This window comes from Andrena cerasifolii, chromosome 9 (genome assembly GCF_050908995.1).
Source record: "Andrena cerasifolii isolate SP2316 chromosome 9, iyAndCera1_principal, whole genome shotgun sequence".
NCBI classification, from domain to species: Eukaryota; Metazoa; Arthropoda; class Insecta; order Hymenoptera; family Andrenidae; genus Andrena; species Andrena cerasifolii.
In genome coordinates, this window is record NC_135126.1 from 8,457,003 (window position 1) to 8,479,229 (window position 22,227).

The 22,227-nt window shown below is 44.4% G+C and overlaps 1 protein-coding gene across 1 annotated transcript in view; it reads right to left on the reverse strand.

Moving 5' to 3' along the window:
- The window catches only part of LOC143372947 (uncharacterized), a 44,149-nt gene that overhangs the window by 8,990 nt on the left and 12,932 nt on the right, over positions 1-22,227 (reverse strand). The window contains exons 2-4 of the mRNA XM_076819635.1: positions 7,061-7,168; positions 6,743-6,907; positions 5,244-5,341 (exon numbers count right to left, since the gene is read on the reverse strand). Coding sequence (XP_076675750.1) covers positions 5,244-5,341; positions 6,743-6,907; positions 7,061-7,168 — 371 coding nt within the window. The remainder of the gene's footprint in view (positions 1-5,243; positions 5,342-6,742; positions 6,908-7,060; positions 7,169-22,227) is intronic.

The window sequence follows — 22,227 nt, forward strand, 5'->3', positions numbered from 1 at the left end:
CGTTATTACGAAGAAATTCGCCGCGTCGTAATTACTACCCTTTCATCGAAAGAATGCCTACAATTAACTTGGGGGAGTGGAGAATGGTTTTAATTAAACGGCGTGGAGAACACGAAGAGAGTTAAACCCACAATCGTTGTAAATATAAATCTCTTTTATACAAAGCTGCAGATTGTATGGCCGAGGGGATTCTTCTAATTGCGAGCGGAAAATAATACTTCGATTCTTATGTAATGGGGGGAGGGAATGGAAAATTTATCGACGATGTCTAGTGCGGAGAACTCGTGGTGGTTAGAAATAGGATAGGTGGTTTCAATGTTTCTTCCAACTGTCGATCGAACAGCGATTTTGCACTTCGATGCCCGTGTCTGATTAAAGGAGGATGTTTCTACTTCGCGAAGGAGAGTAAATCGACGGTTTTCCAATTTTTATAATACTCTGCGTTGGAATTGATACTACTCGAGTGACTCGGTGGGTTGGAATTTCAAAGCTTATATGTCTAATTGTAAGAAAGAGAGCGGAAACGAAATTACTTTTTCGCGGGACTGAAAACTGGAAATTTAATGAGAAACTTAAAAAACGGAAAGGATCAATTGATCGATTATATCCTAAGGGATTCACGACTTATTGACACTAATACTAGCACACACCCTTAATCGAAACCAGAATCAACTAAAGAAGAATTTTACCCCGCTACAAATCTGATGTCCAAAAAATGCCCACCACTTTAATCCCAACAACTATCGAAGTGCCTCTTACTGCGACGACACAAGGCAGTTTCTCAACACGACGAACGTAATGCGCCTGCATTGTTCTGAAATTCGTAAGTAACGGATTCACCCTCATCGTTCAGGTCCGCCGTTTCCAGGACATTGAATCCCCCGTGTTCGCGACCACGCTGAATTGATGTTGCGTCTTCTTGCGAAATAAGTCCGATCGCGGTGGAAGGGAACAGACAAAGGGTCACAGTGGAAGAGGAATTTAATTAAGACGTACAAAGCCGTCGAGAAGCCATTGTTCCGCTGCGACAATTAATTTGCCGTTGTTTTTTCGCCACTCTTGCATTTCCACCGACCTGTCCGAGCGGAAAAGGAGAGGAAGCAGGGACTGGGGATTCAACAAACAGTCTAGCGACAATCTCATTAATAACGTCACTTCTGACTTCTTTTCACGAAACCACAACGGTCGCCGAGGATTAAAAAGAATTACCTGGAGTTGATTCGAAAGGAAACAGAGAGATTGCGATGTTAGCGGAGGAGTTACGCGACGCTGACTAACTTTTCGTAATTTATATTACACCGGTGATTCAGCTGCCATGACGACCATCAGCGTTATGATAATACTTTACTGTGTTTGCAGAGAGTTTCTGTTATCGCGATAACGTTCAATGCTGCGCGAAAATTTGTTCGTTTCCATGCAGCTTCCTACAGCTTTGTAAGGTTCCGTTTCATTTAAAGAAGAGAAATTTTTAGAGATATTTAAAAACAACGTCCGCAAATATAAAACTACCTAGGAAAGGAACGGCGACACTTTTAATTTGTTTCTTCAGCGCGGTTGAAGCAAGAGGAAGGAAGAGTAATTTGGAGAAAAACTAGTCACATACTTGTCGCAAATGGCTGCGCAATAAACAGTTTTCCAATGATTATTTGTCTTTCCTAGGAGCAAGTGTTTTTCGCGAAGCTGAGCACGAAAGCGTTTCCTCGAGTGCTTTCTTTTACGCGATAAGATAAACTGCGAGCGAAGAACGAAAAGGAAAATTGTCTGTCTTTTTGCTAGCTGTAATTCTGCGGAGGAGTTACTTCGCAACTGTTTGTCCCCCGTACTTCTTCCCTTCGGCTAACAGAGTATAACTTATTCCGTCGAGTTTCGAAGAGACTCTTGACAACACATGGAAAATATTGGAATATCAATTTCCCCATTTCCTTTCTGGAAAGAGAACAGCTTCGGACGTACTCTCGAGCCAAAGTAAGAAACATTTTAAGTTACAGACTCGAAGTCGCAGTGCCTCGAATGCTTTTATTTAACACTCCTCGGACACCTGCCTTATCGTTCGCAGAACGTTTGTTAACGATTTCTGCAGCCGAAAGCATTTACTTCGCGGGACTGTTGGCTGCCACTTTTCCGCCCAACGCGAGAGCCCATGTCTCAGCTTTATGGGGTCATAAATCGCGGATGGATTTTACCTTGCCCTGTTTCTGTTTGTTCATTTTATCCAGCTCGATCTCGTCCTTGGCCTCCCGCAGAAGGCTGCGCCTCCTCTTCTCCATCATCTCGGAGTTCTGGATTATGCGACGTGTGCGCAACAATTGCCACGTAACACGAGGAGGGCCCCTTTTCCGCAGCCTCCGAGAGTATCAGTATTCATCGCGCATCCGAGGAAAATATAGTCGTTCCACGGCCCATCTAAATTCATGATCCCCCAACAGTCACTGCCGTCCCACTTTCCCTGAGAATCGCTACCTTTCGCGTAATTAAATCCACCGCTCCCCCTAAGCAGGCCTCGGACAATCAACCTTTCTCTTCAGATACCCAACAGCAAACACCAATGCTGCTCATACGTCAATTTAACCTGGAGGATGCTAGGAGCACGTTGAAACTAAGCGCAGACATTCGCCTGCGGGTTAATCACCCTGGCAGTTTTTCACCGGTTAATCCCGTAAGAGTATCGATAGGCGAAGCACCGAGTCTCGCGTCTCAGCTTGTCGGTTAACCGAGAAACGTTGACCCGTTTAACAGCTTTCACTACGAAGCACAGCGGTCCTTGCGAAACACTTTTTATTTCCATGGCCGTAAGGAGGCTGCTCCTTGGGGCCAGCCCGGACAATCGGGACTAGGATCTGAACTCGCGGAGCGCGGACGCTGGAAATGCGAAGAAAAAGTGAGCGAGACGCTGCGTGTGCCCCAGGTGCGCGACGAGCCCGATGACGAAATGGAGAACGAGGCCGAGCAGTGGCTAACGATCCGCGCCGAAACGCTCACTGAGGGTCCGCCGATGTCGTCTCATTGTTTTTAAAGTGTCCAACAGCCGTGGGTGCTCTGACACATACTAACTAAGCCCAGCGCGGGGGGGAGGGGAGGGGGGGGCGGCTTAGCGAGACACCTGCGAGCTGTTCCTGATCAGGTGGCCTTTTAGTATTTAATTCCCTGATCGCGCGCGCTGTCATATAAGTTCTCGCGCCGCGGGATGTTTGGACTGCGCGCAAGCCACTGCGAACGGGGATTGGATTAGAAGTGGAATCAGAGGGGAATAATTCAGGCTCGTGCAAATCTCGTTGGCGGCGAATGAATCAGGTATCGAGAATTAATTGGACGGTACGTTGGTGAATATTGAGGGGTTCAATCGGGGCTAACACATGTTCACTGTAATACTGTTCTTGTGGACGGTGTTGGGTGCGTATAGGGATGGAAATGGTTGGAGAGATTTTAGGAAGTAAAGTAAGATTCGCGATGGAAGAGGCGAGTCTATTAAACCGTGAATTGAGGACCTTGCACCGAGAGGGGCGCAGCACCATCTTTGCCAACTTCGAGTAATCAGTAAATTATATAAAAAAAAAACTGTTTATATTACACGCCATAACTCAAAAGCTGTCAACAAGGAAGCTGCGTCCCTCTAGTTGCAAGGTCCTTAATTTTGATTCCTGCACCATTGAATCTTTTCAAATCTTCTAGAGCGGAGTTTGCTTCGCGGAGTTCTGTCTGTGTTGTTCCGAGTGCCGTTTTGGAGGTAAATGTAACGTGAAAAATCACGCGGTATTACCCCCACGAGTTTCAATCTACTTTCAATCAATTACCGTGGAAACGGCTCGTCTGCGGCAGAGGAGAAATCCGAGACGTCGGTTTGCGATAATAGTAGCTGGTCGGGGCGTATCATCGCCATCATCGTCGTTATCGCTTGCGGTGTTCCAATAACCGCGATACGTAGGTACTCCGCGCTGACACACTACCATCGCGCCAGAGGTACAATTTCGTGCCAGTTTCGTTGCCGCGCCATTAAATCGCGGCGTTTCTTCATTATCGCGAAAAAGGAGAATGCCATCCCCGTGTGCTACCGTGAAAACCAGATTAACCGTGTGTAATCGGTTACACTTATCAGCGCGCCTCGCCGCTAATGACTCTATTAAGCAATTAGTAACGGGAAGCCAATAACTACAGGCCTGTAAACTTCAATTTCCTCTGATACTGTCACCGCACGTTTCCCTGCGAACGAGCAGTCGAAAACACGATGGAGTATACTTCAGATAAGATTCCACCTTCGATTGATCAACTGCCCAATTAAGAACTCTGACAAGTGCTCACTGATCTGTGAACTAAGACACTGTAAACAGATAATGAGCTTAGCAGATACACCCAGTCTTCTTACATCCTCGGCGAAGCATAGCGAAGCTATCTCTCCTTTCCAAACGTCAAACTACTCTTTGGAAATGGTAAGTGTCACGCGACAGAACTGTCGCATAATATTCTGATAGCTGTACCAACCGATCCATCGACACTTCTAATCGAATGATCTTGAAGAGTCGCGAGACGCTATTCGCACATCGCCCCGAGGCACGGTGGAGTTTCGTAAGAGGCAAAATCAGGTGCATCGGCTGTAACTGCGCAGTACGGGCCAAAGGTAGAGCATCTGTTCGAGAAAGCCGCGAAACTGAGCTTAATCTCCCCGTGGGAGGCGCAACATCTGGCCACGGCTCGAGCCGCTTCGTCAGGAAATTGTCACGATAAATCATGCCCGACTATCCGAGGCCAAGAGAATGCACGTCTCACGTGCATTAAGCAAAATGCGCAGCGGTTTCTCTTCCGCGAGATAGAGGAGCAACAGGTTCTGACGATGAGCGAGCGACGATCCGCGTCCCGTCGATAGGTACTAACGGTGCTCCTTCACCAAACCAATCGGGAACTCGGGAAGAAGTCCTCCGATGGCAGTTTCCCTTGTTAAGCGAAGTATGTTAATAAGGGGAGGCTGGCAGGCGAGTCTAATGGGCACGTTAACGCCAGACGGAGGAATTTCGAGCAGCGAATGTCTGCGTGGGTGTGATTTATGCGACGCGGATGCCACAATGTCTCATAATTTGAGACACAGTGATCTTTGGACTAGGCGAGCAAGATTTAAACAGATTCCTGTTTAAGGGGGTGCAAAGTGTTTGGCGCGAATTCGAGGATAATTGGGAACTATGGGTAGAATTAGAAATACGGGGACAAAGTAAAAGTTGGAAGTGTAACAGTGACGTAATGTTGATAAGTTGTACCTGCATGTAGAACGCCTCTCCTCTTGTGATAACGAAGCTGCTGGCTCTGTCGTCGGTCTGCAGGGCGAACAGGCTCGCTGCTACGATGGCCAGTGACGCTGAAACAAAAGAGGAATTGAATTTTAGAGGTGTTACCAAAGGATGGATGCTTTGTTTAAAAGGAATTCTGTGTGTTTTTTAAATAGTCACCAAAATAACAATCAGGAGAATCTGTGCTTAATATAATAGTATCTTTACTGAATTACTTTTTAAATTATTGTATATTATTGAAAATGCATTGTTTAAAAGAAATTGTATTGACACGGATTGCAATGGAAATGGCATCTTCGTTTTACCCGCTGTCTGACTAAAACGGTACTTTTCTACTTGCACCCCTCTGACGAGGCACAGGTATTCAGGAACTGAATTCTCTAATCATTTTGATAAGCAGTAAGCTGTGTTACACTATTTCCCAGGCAAATAATATCAGCGGCAGTTAAATTAAATTAAAATTCACTAATGTGGCAGCCTACAGTGATCCTGTTTGATTCTAGAAGATTAGACAGTATAGCTTAACGCAACAGGATCCACCACAGACATTCGATTCTTCGCGTAAGGGCAAGTAGGCCACTAAGTAGTCGAGAGACTAGTAATTCTATCGTAGCCGGTAGATTGCAAAACTTTCAGACTACATATCTAAGAGCATGGCTTCTTCGCCTGAACTGAGCAGTGGAACTCTTAAGCGACTTGCTTCGTCAACTGTCAGGGACGCTTTACACTGATTTATGTTAACAACTTCCCTGGGACCCTTTAAAATTTACCTACATCGCATTCTCGTCTACACTTAAGTGTCGTATAATCTTAAACACATTTTACCTCTATACGCATAATTACCCTTTAAAAGAGACTTGTGTCATTGTGAGGAATGAAACTCCAGCAACGGGCTTTAATGGCGAGTCAGATTAATTGAACGCGTGATAAAATTGCACATAAGAGAAAAGCTACCACATCCTGCACCGTAATCCGCCAGATCCATATTAGTAACATCGAAACGAAAGAAGTTTGCATTTCCATAATTACACGACCCTGGGTATGTAAATCCTTTAAGCCATTTTTATTCGAACTCCTCAACGTTCCATGAAATTATACTTGCATCAACCGAAATCGCATTCTGCGTTCGACTAAATATCCTTATTTTTACTGTAACTCCAATTCACCTTACAGTTTACAGTAATGGGGGTCAAGGTTTGCTGCTAGAAATTCTGCTGCACTTTACCCAGTATATAATTTCACTGCCGCCAATCATTCTCTTATTTTCTGCTTATTAATTTTCAGTTTCTATACCGCCACCAGAGTGCGTTGAAAACCCCGCTACAGGTACTTGGTACTAGTAATACAGTTTAATGAAAATCAGAAAATCAGTCAGAACTAAACGAGGTGAGCCGAAGACCATTTTCTGTGAGCTGCAGTCAGTCAAATAGTAATTTGCGATAAACGAGTATATTAGTAAAAATACTCACTGGCAAGTGTAGCAAGGGCCACTTTCCCTATTAGAGCCGTGCTGTACGAGATGAGAACTCGTTTCGCCGAGGATGCCATCGCCAGCTGTAGAACAGCGAGACCAACCAAAACCGCCAAAAGAGCGGAGGCGGTCGCAGCGGCTAATCCTGCCACCCACACAGCCACTGTACAGAAAGCAGAGGAGAAAACAGTTAATCTCGAGTTCCATTTGACATCTCCTACGATTAGCTCCCTTCGTTTCATTGCCGGCGAAAACTTTCGCCCCTAGTTTTCTTAAGACTGTCCCTAGTATTCAGTAATGTTTCAAGTGAACTTACACACTGGTTGGAACCTGGAAACCCCTTGGCCGCATCGTTCACGACCGTAGAGCAGAAGTTTGCACTGCCTCCATGGACCAAAGTATCCCTTTTCGGCCGCTGAACCGGCTGCAACATCAAACATCAAGTCGAATTTCAAGATTTGATAATAATCATTGCGTTCTGAGGTAAGAAACAAGCTTCCCTATTGCAAAATTCTTCCTTCAACTTAACACATCCCCTTTTCAATCTACACCCTTTCAAGATGCTGCCACCCAATTAACAAAAACGAACCACTATTCATTCGTGTAATTTAAAATCCACTCGACTAGCCCCAACTGCTTCGCGATACACAGTTCTTTGACTGCCGCACGTACAAGCCATAAACCCGTTCGAGCTTCTACCGTCGTGCGTTTCAAGGCGGACGACGCGTCTTCGAGAGCCGATCATCGTGGTTACTCGGGCGCGACGAATTTTCGGAGCGACAACTCCTTCCTGATCACGTTACGCAACGGGGAGCAGCAGCTCGCAACGACGTGGTTTCTCGCGGGGAGGAAGAAGGCGGATAACGAGCGAAGCGGAGTCTGAGATCCGAGAGAGCGTGATCCCGCGCGGAGGAGAGCTCGGACAACTGGAAACCGCAATTTCGCGGAGCTCGTTTGGCCGTTCAAACGACCCGCGAGCCATCGCCTCTCGCCGCTTCGCCTGTGCAAATTTCTCCTCTTTTCTCGCCCCCTTCTGAGAGAGGGGGCTGAAAATGTCACATTCCACGTGCCCCGCGCGTGCCATCCAATGGAACTCGACACGACAATGGGGGGCGCGAAGGTAATTACTCGCTCCTTGTGGAAAGCTTTGATACTGTCGGAGAGGGGAGGACTTCAAAAGTTACGTGGGACGCGTTCCATCTTCTACGCTTTTTTAGACGTCAAAAGACGACGGTGCTTTGCAATGCGACTGATGTATTGGACACTGATGACCGTTTCGGCTGAAGAAACGAAGGGGAAGATATTTATGACGCGCGTTTCATAGGGAAGAACGCAGAAGATGGATGAAGAGTATAGACTCGTCGACTTCGCGTGGGCGCTGGTGATTCCTATCGATACGGAACGTGTGTATTCAAAAGACGTTTGACGTAGGTACGGTTCATTCAGGAACGAAGCTGGGGTGACTTTTGCCGGCAACTGTATCGCGAAGTTCTACTCCCCCAGAGAGAATCTACGTGGATGTTTGGCGATGTGTAGGTTGGTAAATAGAAGTAACGTTAATGTAATTATTGAATGTCACTCAGACCTCCTCTTTTCCTCGGATCGGTCATCATAGTTTTTAGACAGATTTTCTAAAGGTTCTGAAAGGGCTGAAATAAAGTTATTTCTGCGAGGAGCACGCTTCAGACTCTCTTTACAAAACCTATGTGCCATAGTTGGTACAGCACCAACTGGTTACCCAGGACCATTAAAGTGAAACTACCCGCGCCATTCCACCTGTCGTTTCTTTCTGCAAACCTGCTGGTAGAAGATCCTTATTTTCCAAATGGAGACGCTAGCATAAAAGAAACACCTACCGCGATACGCAGCTAGTGGAGTAGCCTTCAGTGGTCAGTTGATTTTCTCCCAAATATACACCTAATAATAAATTTCCCTTGCTACAGTAAGATGCCTGTACAATACTCACACACAATCATCTCGCGTAAATTCCTGCCCAAGAAATCTCACTAAACCACAAATTCGACATTGTATCTTCGCTTCAATTCCTCAAATAATTCTCTATAATTACCACTACCTCCCGCGCCGCTTCTAAAGTAGCAGTAATATTATTTCCAAGCAGATAATTGAATCGACACGCTGCTTAATGGATCATCCGCAACCGCGCCCTTTCGGGACAACTTTGACGAGCGAGTAACAAGCTGGCCATCAGTTTCTAGGAACAAACCGCTAGCTCTGTAATCACTTACACGCTGCGAAACCTCCTCTATTAATCTACGATATCAACAGAAATATTTCAAGACGATCGCTGAAAACCTTCCTGTAGTGCACCGAATTTTATTTAATTAAATCCAAAGGGTTGCCAGAAAAATTGCACTTTGGACTGCCCCAAGGTAAAGCGCGTATTAATGTTGCGAACTCCAGGGCACGTCGAAGCAGAAAGAAAATTAATGCGACTCGGAAGTAGTGCGTGCTCAGCGATGTCTAACTGGGCCAGTTACTCGCTCCTGCACGCTCTGCGTGCGAGCGGGCGATTCACGCGACCATGCCGCCGTGACAAATCGCATTTTTGCTTCTACACCTTGACCACTCCGCTTACGATTTTCGTGGGGAATCCAGGTCGCCTGGAGAAACCGCCTGACACCGTGTCCAACAGCCCCGGCCACGTATTATGTGGCTCGGGAAATTAGCTTCGCGTGGAACTGCAGCGCTAATTGATTTTTCACGCGATGCTTCGTGAAAGAATTCCCCACTGATTAATTGGACATCTCGTTCCCGCGGCGCTGCGATCCGCGCCGCGTTCCTCGATAATCTCAAGCGTGATCCGCGAGCGAGCAGGAGAGATCGTGACACTGCGCTGGAACAGTTTCTTTCTTCATCGTTTGGCCATTTTCTACCATTGAGTTCTGTGTTATGCACACCAGCAGTATTATAACCGAAGAGAAACAAAGGTGTTTTATTATTAAAATCTGATTCGAACACAGCGAATGTGTTAATCAAAGGAAACGAAGGACTTGTTTTTGCTGACCGTGATCGTGCATTGCTCTTAATTTATTTCGGTGTGCCAGGTCCCAGGAAATTATTGCACGTCAGTTTTTACGCGGATGGTGCATCCGCAGCGTTTCGCAGCTTCCAACAAGCCGCAGTTCGGCGCGGCGTGCGGAAAGAAAATTGCATTTCCTGGCCTTTACGGGGTTTTTAAATTTACATTTCCCTTTATGCTTTGACGCACGACGAATATCAAAGTATTCGACGGGAACGCGCTTCAAGTTCTCATCCGATTTCTCGGTACGCTACGAATTGATTGCGGTGACATATGATCGATTATAAAATCGTACCTTTATCGGGGAAACGCAGATGGAAAAGAAGCTTCGAGCTACTTTCGCGGTGTTTTTGAAGTGTAGCGAAAGGATGACAATCCGCAGATGGAGGTTGTAAGAAGATTGCACTGTTTATGGTGTTTCGTGGTAGCGAAAAGGAAATTACGGATTTCGACGCGGATCGATTGCTGTGTAATGAAGTTATTTGGTGTTTAAATATTCTACTGGTGGAAGCGAAATAAATTACTGGAATAAATAATTCGAGTGACTACTCCGATTAATTAAGCTAACGATGATGAATGTTTCTCCCTAAGCTGGATATTCGCAACGAGTGCCAAGGGATTACTAATTTTGATGCAGAATTCAGAATTCCAGAACATTACAGCGAAGCAAGGACACATAGTTACAATGATTTTATGTTTCATGGGAATCTAGAACGACCATCGATTCGCGATTAACATCGTTTGCGCAACGTTTCATTCTAGTTCCATAGCTTATCGAACCACGAGCGATTCGATTCATGTCTGCCCGATCCACGTGGTTTCCAATCTATCCGCTTCACCCACCAGCTCGCGTTTTGGTAACGGTAACATATGTAAATACGATTGCACCATCCACGCAAATTGCCGATTATGCTACAGAAATTTATGCGCCATTCAGTGCGGGTCGAGTGTACGCATTTTAAACCACGCTATACCACAGTATCATCGCACAATGCGAATTGCAACTAATAGGAATCAATTTGATGATCCAAAGTTTGGGTTGCCCGAAGGCTGGGATGTCGCTACCAAGTTTCACGAATTCGGGTCGTTGATATCGAGTTCCCTAACTTTGGGTCGTTGCTATCAAGTTTCACAAGTTTGGGTCGCTGCTACCGAGTCGAAAGGGTCGAGGGTGTCGTTGAAATCGAATTTAAAGGGTCGAGCGTGTCGTCGAAACAGAATTTCAAGAGCCGCGAGTGCTTGTAGATATTGAAATTCCTGTTTTAAGGGGGTGGTCGATATTGAATTCCAAGACTGAAGTGTCGTTGGCGCCACATTTCAGAAGTTATAATATCAAATCGATTACCTCATATTGATTCTCATAACTCAAGAGAAATTGATACGGACCACCACATGCGAGAAGTGGTCGATATCGAATCCCGCCGACAATTGCTGATATCAAGTTCCACCAGCCAGCAGTCATCAGAATTGCGCCACATAAGCCAGGGGTCATCAATTCTGGCTAACAAATACGACTAACTACCACCAGCAGGTCCCATAAATCTAAAGCTCCATCACTCTGCCCTATCACTTACAGTTTTTTTTTTTTTTTTTTAAACCAAGAAGCAACAGTGAATCACACCGTTAAAACACAAAAACCATTTTCCCTGAATCCCCATCTGAATTTCCACTTGTGCGAGAGTAATTGTATTCCTCTGATTATTTCCACGACACCGTGCCTCGCATATCATGCCACGCTACATTTTCTCAACGCTAATTTCCACGCGCATATTATCGCGAAATCAGCGATTAGCTGATCCTCTCCTCGGCTTCGAACATCGCGTCCATAAATCTAAGGAATCCACCGGGGGAAAAGTACCGTAGAAATTCGCATGTTTCCTTCTGGATATAATTCAAACGACACACTTGGCACACAAGCACAGAACCGCGGCATGCAACAAGTGTCTCGGGCCAGTGTAAATTAACGATAATTAAAATAGTAGGAATTATTACACAAACCGGTACGCAGGCTTCGTTCCTGGCCACGTTACTCGCTCGAGCAATCGTCTCGCGATTATAGACCTGTAATGAGTGGAACACCGTAAACCTAGCTCGGCGCGGCGATTAGATTACCGAGCAGCCAGCGTGCAACGACCCTTCCACGAATTTCTGATCAACACAACGCCGCGCAACCCCGATCACGCTGCAAAGTGTCCAGAGGTGCCGCTTCATTTCGTTTCGCAAACATTGCCAGGGGTGCAATGTTAAACAGCAAAGCTGTGAATTAACAAAGTAAGTGGAAACACATCAAATTCACCACCGGAGGATTAATTAAAATCGCCGATCAATTTTGAGGCTCGTTAATCGATCAGTCCTTCCACGGTTCGCGTTGAAGTCACCAGAGGTAGTTCAAAATAATCCTTCACCCGAGAATTTTATTAGAACAATGCGGAGTGTGCAGACGGGAAGTTGTAATTCAATTTATACGCAGAGGGCAATGTTGGAAAAAATTCAACTGTCCTCGTTTGCGAAATGGTTCCGCGTATATACATATAAAATCCTCTAACGAAGCCAATTTATTTCGCACGGAAGCGCGACTAGTATTGATCTTTATCGTCGCCAGCAGGAGCGAAATAAAGTACGCGTTTATGTATGCATCCGACTGTCGGGATTCACGTAAACGTGCTTTATCGACCGTAACCGAATGCTGTAGCCCGGCGAGCTTTTGGTTTCTACCTTTTTTTATTCGCCGTATCCCGATAGACGAATTCAATGGGACGCCCACAAGTTTTGCTGGAGCTCGGGACGTCGGTGTCACGTTCTAGGGACGCATGAATTTCCACGAGGAAAACCAGAGGAGAGGCGATTTCGCGCGCGTTAAATGAAACACTGGGCGAGGTCTTCGGGCAGTGTGAAAAATCTTTCACAGGGTGGAAACGTGTAAGATGCGGCTAAGCGATCGAGTATGTTCGCTCATTAGGGAGCTGTAAATTAGAAATGCACACTTATTCGAGGCGGGGAGAATTTTCTCCCAAGTTCCACTAGATTCTCGAAGACGTGAATGGATAAATGCATCGAGGTATGATGTTGCTAAAACTTGAATACATTTTTCAAGTGATTAAGATTTTATGAAAGGTACGTGCATTGTCACTTCCGTTTGAATTTGAAACTTAAAGCGATAGATCGTTGTGGTACGAACGATGAAGAATGACTGGCGCGTGAGAGCACAATTGATGAGGAAGACGAAGATTCGCAATACGATATGCGATTGATGCGAAAATCATTCTCACGGCGATTCGTCTCTCGCAGGAGCTACTGGACCGTATCCCAGGGATTCTCGGATCGATCTAACGTGAAGAAAAACGACTCTCCTCTCCAGTGTCACTCCTTTCGAGGGATAAGCTGTCAGCTCGTCTAACTGTGTGATCTAAGGGTGAGATTTTTTTGATTCGTCTCAAACGGAGGGCTAGTTTCTTTATCTTGAAATAAAACTTGAAGGATTTTCGGAGGGAATTGATGGCAATCCTATGCAGAAATAAAATATCTAAATGCCTCTCTTGAATTTGGAAATACAGAAGAATATGTATATGTATAAAACAAAATGCATACGACTTCTTCTGTTGCAATACTAATTGAACTATAGAAATGTAGTTTAATGGAACTATAGAAGAATGAAGCATACGAAAATCTCCAGGGAAACCAAAGACTATCTCGATAAAACTTAACTAGGTACGAGACTTATAGACACTGGTATTTTGTATAAAAAGAAAGGCAATATTTTTTAACACAACTATCCAGCAAAGTGGCATATCAATTTCACAAACGTGCGATTGATTAAGAACGTGATCTAGGTCATTATTTTCGTTCCGCGATATTTAGAAAATAACTGATAAATTCAACCGTTTTACTGCCACTTTTTTGACAGAAGTACGTATTACAGTAACTTTGCATTCTCATTTACCGAATACCTCGTGCCCACAGAAATAGTCGCGTATAAAGAGAACATCTTCACTTCGGTTAACGTGATTGCTATTAACGACCACCTGCGCGAGACACAAGGCTAGCAACCCGAGCAATTATCGTGACAAAAATTGGCCACGACGATGCGACTTTCGCTGTTAGTGCAGTGCTATTACAGAGCCCACCTAATAAGGACGCGCAAGGATATTTAATGCCTCTCTACTGCCTATTAGACTCCCTTTCTTAAATGCACCTAATTGACGGTAAGTGCGAAAGTGTGCCATAAACGTGTGTTACCATCTCCTCGTTGATAGTTACATAATACCGATGGCACGTCCTCAGCATGGCCTGTGCAGCCTCCATTCAACGCACCCCGCGCTTCTATTCACCCTGGGTTCTTGTTAATATTACACGCAGGTATGCACAGATGCGTAGTGGCACTGAAACTTGACCAACGTGCATTCCATTAAATAGGTATTTATACGCATTATATGTATTCGTTTCACTCTGAATCAGGTGGCATTGATATCCACTCGCGTCGGCATTCCAGCCGACAGAATTTTGCAATCTCGCCTCGCGTTCCACGATATTGTCCATCCACTGCGGCGTCACGCGCTCCATCCACGCACTCGCGGACATTACACAAATGAGCACACGTTGGTATAAATAATAACCGTTACAGCGTGTGCGTGATTTTCCTGGGAACTGCGTCGCGAATTCACACTTCTGACAGCGCACTGCGCAACCTGCTGCACCAGATGCGCCTTAATATGCAATGGCGCTGTCATTTTTTTTGTGTACTTTGGAATATCACAATTCGAACAAGCGTGTTGAATTGTAAGTTTGTAGAATACGTCGCGAGCGTGCGAGGAAAATTCACTAAGTAGGTACTTCTTATTAAAATTCATATTTTAACACCACAACTGTTGCCTACTTCCATCGACTTTTCTCAAAACTTAATTTCACGGTCTTGGAGGATTCTTCTTCTACCTACGCCCACGATACGATTAAATTGAGATTTGAATATTTCGTTGGTTCGATCTATCCTGGTGTCTTACCGCAGTGCTTTCCTTTATCGTCCAAGATTGCTTAACGTTCCACTCGAATTCTAGTAATCTTCTTACATGAAGACACATCGCACCCTTCAAAAGGAAGCTTCGAGGGGATTTTCTAGCGCAAATTTTTTTGCAACCCAGATGCGTACCTGCAATGTGTGAAAGCAGTTGGAGAGGGATGGAGAGCCTATCGTAGTTACAATATTAAACTGCGCGCGGTTTTGTTCCCGCGAACAATGGGACGCGAATAAACGCGTGGGCGATGAACGATACGTGGATTGAACGTATCGGCGAACAGATCTGCGCTATGGTAATTCGAAACATATAATATGGCGCTGATTTAATAGTGGGTGTAGGATTGCATGTCTACGTACAGTGGAAATATATTGAAACCCGTACTGCAAACTGTTTCTGTTTGCGTGCTTTTCATTCATAACAGGAGAACGAGGGAAAGAAAATTATTTCGAGTGTTGCAGCGAAAAGAGATATGCTTCTGGAATAAAATAGATACTATCACTGAGGTAGAAATAAGGTACGTTGAAAAGGCAATTACTGATTAAGTCACAAGCTTGCCAAACGTCAATTTAGGAGGTATTAATTTTACTGTGACAATCGAGAAGAACTATGTCTAATATCTCTTCTACTTATAATTCGTTCCACTAACAAGTTAGTTAAGAGCAACGGGTATCAATGGGCATTATATTCAAGCACCGAGAGCAGCGTGAAAAGAAAGTTACTCGTAACTGATTGGTATCGTATCCGTATAAAGTACATCGTACACTTACAATCGAAGGGAACCAGTTTCCCGTTCTAAACTAAGAAAACGATAGAGTTCAATCAACCACAACCGTTAAGCCACCGAGCCGACAGAAAATACTTTTCTTTCTCCTCGATACACTGTCACGAGGGAAAAAGGTGGTCGAGTGAAGTTTCTGGTCGAGATACCTCGCTGAAATATATTTCATTCAGTGCAGTACAGTTTGATATAGGCGGTGATAATTTCGTAGCCTCAAGCATCGCGATAAGTGAATTCCATATTTCGCGCAAGTAGCTGTGCAGGGAATACTTGCATTATCAATGGCAGTTCCTATGATAAGCTTATCTACGACCAATATTTGAAATAACGGCGACGGTTGACAGCAAATTAGCTATGCGAAACGAAGTCAACGAAGGGTGAAACATCCTAGAAGTTAAAGGATTTACCTTGGAATTTTGCTGCATATTATACAATCTTCCTAGTAAAATCATAGTAGCAGTGAAAATAGGTAAAATACTCAGTAACTGAATTAAAACCAGTTTCATGGAGCTCGTCTGAATGGAATGGTCGATGCCCATACGCAGAAGGTGGATAGGCATTCCAGTGTGTGTGTAAGGAAAGTAGTACACGGTTCCTGTACGAGTAGGAAATAGTAGCACGAAACGGTAGTGCAATAGTGATGATATTGGTGATAGCGAGCTCTCAAGAGCTGGCGGGTTTGCTAACGATGAGATACAAATCTGCAGTACGAAATAATCTTCCAATCTTCATATCTATTACAGTCTTTTAGAAATTAACGATTTACTTTGAGGAAAGTATTCAGCTCAACAGGATTGTAAATTTTTAAGAGCACCGACACTGGTCAGTGGCGAGAAATGCAGTAACAAATTTGTCTACATACTTAGACTATCTCTAGAAGCCTGAAGTATTTTGCTGCATGAAATAACTACGATTTTTCAAAGCGATAAAACACGGACGGCGAACTTTTTGCGCGAGCACGACTCTTAGCGCGCGGATGCGCGAAAGGAGAAAAAGGAATTTCACACAGCGCCGACGGAATATCACCGTGGTTGTCTAGAATCCGAGTACGTACAAAAGTGACGAGAACAGCGGCGAGAGGACCGAGGCGAGTCGAAAGGACTTCCGGCGGCCTCCACCCGGAACACAAGAGTCGCTCGAGCGAAAAACGCGAGCCACTCGCTACGGCCGAAGAAGAACAGAAGAGAGTCGAAACGAGCTACGAGTTTCACGCTAAAACGATCAAGTGACCGCAGAGCCCGCCAACGAGCCAACGTTTCCCCGTTCGCACTGGAAACGCCACTAAAAATACCACGAATTTCTCCAAATCGACGATACCATCCGGGGATCCTCCGACTGAGGAATGCCGTCCGCGGCTGCTTTTTCCACGATAATCTGCAGCTATTCTCCTGCGAGGATCTTTAATACCCTCTTGCATCCTACGTGGGAGCTCAAGAGTCGACTTCGATTGACGCAAGTAAGACTTTGATCCGACAGTAATTCCCTGTTCTGACAGTGTCGTTTCAGTTCGAGCAAACTATTCCTACTGTCGCTGCGCTAGTGTCAGAAATTTCGATTCACGATCACTGGAATGGAAAGAGGATATACTCAGGAACGGATTTCGAGATTTGACGCCCCTAGGCTAACAAGCGTCTGCCGCCCCATCCGCGAAATGTCATCAAACGTTTTAATTTAAAAGAGTTGAGACAATTTTAAAATTAATTCAATATGACAACTCACGAAAACAGTGAATTAATTTTAAAATTGTCTCAAGCCTCTCTGTTTCACCATTTCTCCATTCCTTCCACCCAAAATTCGCTCCCCTAGGTTGCGGACTACTTAGCCTATATACTTATCCGCCCCTGGAGATATTAAAATCGCGAAATCTTCGAAGGAAGGATTACTCGATCCAAACAATAAATTAAAATCTACCAAGTGCGCGTATAGCTTGATCGCCCACCCTGTCGATATCCATTCTGTCACAGATTTCTCGTCCCAGACTCCACGGAACCTCCACTCCTCATTACAAGCTTCCTAACTCGCGAATACGTTTTAAAGCTGTAGAAACCAGCGACTGAAGGCAGGAGGGCCCCACGTAGCAGGCGTTCGCGTACCCGTTGCACGAGATAACCGCACGTGTAGTTTACTATTTGCAGGACAGCTTGAATAGTGCCTGGACGAGCAGGATTCTCGTACGTGACGTCGGAAAAAATATCGCCGCAGGCCGATGTCCAATTCCACCTGGCTTTACAGCCTCTCCTACGTCTCCTTTGGTCTCGTCCACGGGCTTAAGTAGATTAGACCAGCGCAGAAAGATGATAGTGCTTCCTGGGATTATTCCAGCCCCCACGTATCTCTCCTGCTTGCTGCCTTGCTCTCGTGACCGCATCACGCACGTCGCACACGTCTCCGACTTATCCCCTCGCTTCCTCATCCAGCTTCCGCCGCCGTCTTTTCCTGATCGTTTCACGAGGTTTTCACGTATCTTCAGTCTCGGCGACCCTTGCAGCAGCTCAACGAGATTCCCCATCGTTATTAGTCGGGGGCACTGATAACGATCACTCGCGGCGCTTCCAGTGGAACAGTTGGATGGAATGGTTGAGATCACGCGAGCAACCTGTTACCATGATTCTGAATACCTTCGTGATAGAGACGACGTGGAAATTTTTGTGTGAATCCAGGGTGGGGGTTTAGGAAGACTTATGAATTGAGATATTATGTTGGGTTGGAAGAAAAGTTCAAAGTTCTTTAATAGATAGCGTTGGGACATTTGAAACGCCACCGATTGGAACAAATCACATACCGATGTAGACACATAATATTATTCTGAAAGGTGGCACAAAATGGCACACATGTGGTTGAAAAAATCTATACACAAACTTTGCTTATTTTATTATTATTATTATTATTAATAATCGTCTTTATTACTCTAATGCAAAAGAGAACACGTAATTTACAACGGTAAACAAGAAGAGTAAGGGCGAGGCTACAGTGGTGGCACTGATGGCAAGCCTAACCGCGAACTATGAAACTACTTAAACTAAATATCTACCTATTAGCAATATTATTAATATCTATGAATTCCACTTAAAAAACACTGCGAATTTTTGTTCCAACCCAATAGTTAGACTAATTCATAGCCCCCGATGAGTTCTGAGCGTCCGAGTGAAACAGGTAGATCATTGATCGAACGTTTCATTGGAGATTTCTTAATTTTCTTGAAATTTTGTACATTTAACCTGGCTGACCCCCATCGATTCCGCTAAATTGCTTTCCAGAGGATGCGCAATGAAACGTTTTCCATTCCTCTGCGCCGTGTAATTTTTTAGACGTTGGGGAGTATGATAAAAAGTGAGGGAAGAATTTAATAGAGAGACCACCGGTTTCCTAGCGTATCGTTCTAATGATTAACCGTCGTAATGGCACCGATCTGTGTTAATCACAGTCTATCATCGGCATGACATCCTGCGAATCCAAGCACCGCGTTCGCAGCAAACACGCGAACCATGACCCGTCCGTGGTAGGGCAATGATTATTGCGAAATAGAAACAGCGACGGTTTCGGTGTCTAACGTGCTTGCGAATTTCTCCACGACTCCAACTTTGAATTTACACGTGATAAAGTACGAAAGAATTGCCAACAGTATATCTGTGTACAGGCTCGAGATAATTCCTCTTGTTTGCGCTATAAAACGCGCGAGTTAATCCCAATCGAGCGCGACGTATCTGTTATTACTTAAAATCACTGGAAAACGATATCGGAAAAATGTAACCCCGCGTGGCTGATTCCCCGCGGTCCCCTCGCCGCCACGCTCTGGATCAATGTTTTTTTCAAAGCACCACGAATGTGAAAGCCACGACGGCGGGTTGCGTAAGTTCGATTCTCTGCGAACAAACAAGTCGGTTAGGCCTTTTGTCTAGCGGGCGTGGACGGTGCACACATTCGTGAGTCGCGAGACCTGTTGAATGATCGTTTACGCAATCGTCGTTTCAACGAGAACAATCGAAAAAGTACTGGAAAGTCGATCCACGCCTGCACCGAACCGTGAAGACTGGTTTACAGGAAGCTAATTAACGGCCTAGAATCTTCGTAATCTGAGGTATTCACGAGGAGGTGGAGAAAATGTGATTGGCGACCATGAAGTCCTCCGAAAACACCATCGGCGCCGTTGTCTTAACGAAGCATGTCGTCAAAAGCGCCTGTTTATCGCTAGAAGGGAGCAAGGCAATGTCCCACGATCGCCGGGCTTGAAAGAAAAGTGGACGGAGAAAATTACGAGTCTCTGACGCGATTATCAATTATCGCTTCGGAGGGAGGAAGGAAACGCGATAGAGGTGTTCGACGTTCTTCCCCTTTTACTGGAGGCTCGTACTGTTTTCATGGGCATAGATAAGGGGGAAGCTAGGAACATTTCTCTCACGGATAACAGTGTCCATGGAAAAAGAAATAGCAGTGTAATAAATACAATGGAAACTCGCGACGCTAATCCGTTTCGCTTCCTACGCCATGCTGTTTGTTCGCCGATTGTTTTCCACGGGGGCAGCTGTTCATTCGCATCCTTCCGCGCGAATGGCGTGGCTAGACGAATGCAAAACACTACGCTTCCTCGTTAATTACCGAAGGAGCGTTGCTTTCGGAATTATTCGTGAGAATGTTGCTGGATAATCACGTCGATGTAACTGTATGCAGAAGTATCTCAGAGGTTGTAATAAAAACGATGGGGCTATCGCGTAGGCATCGTGTGCCTGACCCAGACTCAACTATTTACTCCATGACCCCGCGATCGTTTTCGTGGCTCGAATCCGAGGCTAATAATTTTGATCGAAATCTGAGCTACCGTGGTTTCCTTCTTGCTTCTTGCATCTTATTATTATCCTTGCTGCTTGGATGATGGTACGTGTTGCAGAAAACTGACATCTCTTTGAAGTTTCTACTATCTGATTAGCTTCTATATGAGATGATACTTTAGGTTCCCGAGCTTGTGTTAGTTAAGACAGGTTCACGTTCTTCCAAATGCTATATTTCTGAGTTTTAATTTAATTACAACTCAATAGCATAGTCGGTACCAATTCGATTGCAAGCTGTAATAGTTGCCTATTTGGTACCAATTCGATTAGAGCTCAATAGCGATTCGGTACCAATTCGATCGCAGCTGAATGGCAACCCGGTACCAATTCTATCCCATTCCAAGATAACCATTTCCCACCTTTCGCTCTTGCTCCATCCAGTGATACTTCCACTCAGAATCGCCCCAGCAACGTCAGCAGTATCGGACCCCTGAATTTCCCAACTCTCCTCACGATTCGCGGCGGAAGCCCCTGATGGTTCCTCGACATCTTGGGTCCAGCGTCGGTCCACGTGTTTCCGCAAATCGTGCAGCTCGTGCTCGGCGGTTTTCTCACGAATGACGGCGCGCCGCGGCCTGGAAACCCGTGGGACGCCCTAGCCATCGTGCCCCGCCGTGGTCCCCTCGACTTCCATCAACTCTCGAGGGTTATTACCAGCGATGCAACTATCTGTAATTGGTAGGAAAGCCGAGCGTGCGAGCGAATCGCGCGGCTCGCGTACCCGCGACCGAGGCCGTCGTTCTACTCTGCGCTAGACGGTGCACTCCCGTTTCCGTTTTCGTGCGCCGGATGTTCAACTCCCAGGGAACCTTCCTGCCGCGGGTAAACAGCGAGCCCGCCGTGTAAAACGTCGCTAGTCCACCTCCGCGGCTCGCGACCATGTTCGTCGTTCCTTCGCTCTGTTTATGCTCAAGGAAGCTGTTTTTAGACCAATTCCTTCCCCTCTGATTTTTAACCCTTTGCGCCAATAATGGTTTCAAACACGAGAGTGCAAAAAGTTAATTAAAGAACTATCTAAGTAATATATAAGTATATATAATACTTATATTAATATAAGTATATTAAAGAACTTTAAAGAATTGAAATACTTATATTAATATAGTATATATTATATATAATATATAGTATATGTAATAGTATATATAATACTTATATTAATAAGTATATTAAAGAACTTTAAAGAATTTAAATACTTATATTAATATAAGTATATTAAAGAACTTTAAAGAATTTAAATACTTATATTAATATAAGTATATTAAAGAACTTTAAAGAAATGAAATACTTATATTAATATAGTATATATTATATATAATATATAGTATATGTAATAGTATATATAATACTTATATTAATAAGTATATTAAAGAACTTTAAAGAATTTAAATACTTATATTAATATAAGTATATTAAAGAACTTCAAAGAATTTAAATACTTATATTAATATAAGTATATTAAAGAACTTTAAAGAATTTAAATACTTATATTAATATAAGTATATTAAAGAACTTTAAAGAATTTAAATACTTATATTAATATAAGTATATTAAAGAACTTTAAAGAATTTAAATACTTATATTACTATAAGTATATTATAGAACAATCTTTCTCTGACTAAAAACGATTCCCTAGTCGCACACGATATGCAGCGCCAGATTAAGACCTGAGAGGCTCTAAGCAATTAACAGAATTTGACGCACCCTTGTACAGGGTGATCACTTCAACGAAATGTACGATTTCTTAGGCATTTCCGAAAATTTCAAGTGTTTCTAACAGAAGTTAGATTATTTCTATGGTGCCCCTCTTTCTCTAGATCCTCCAAACAC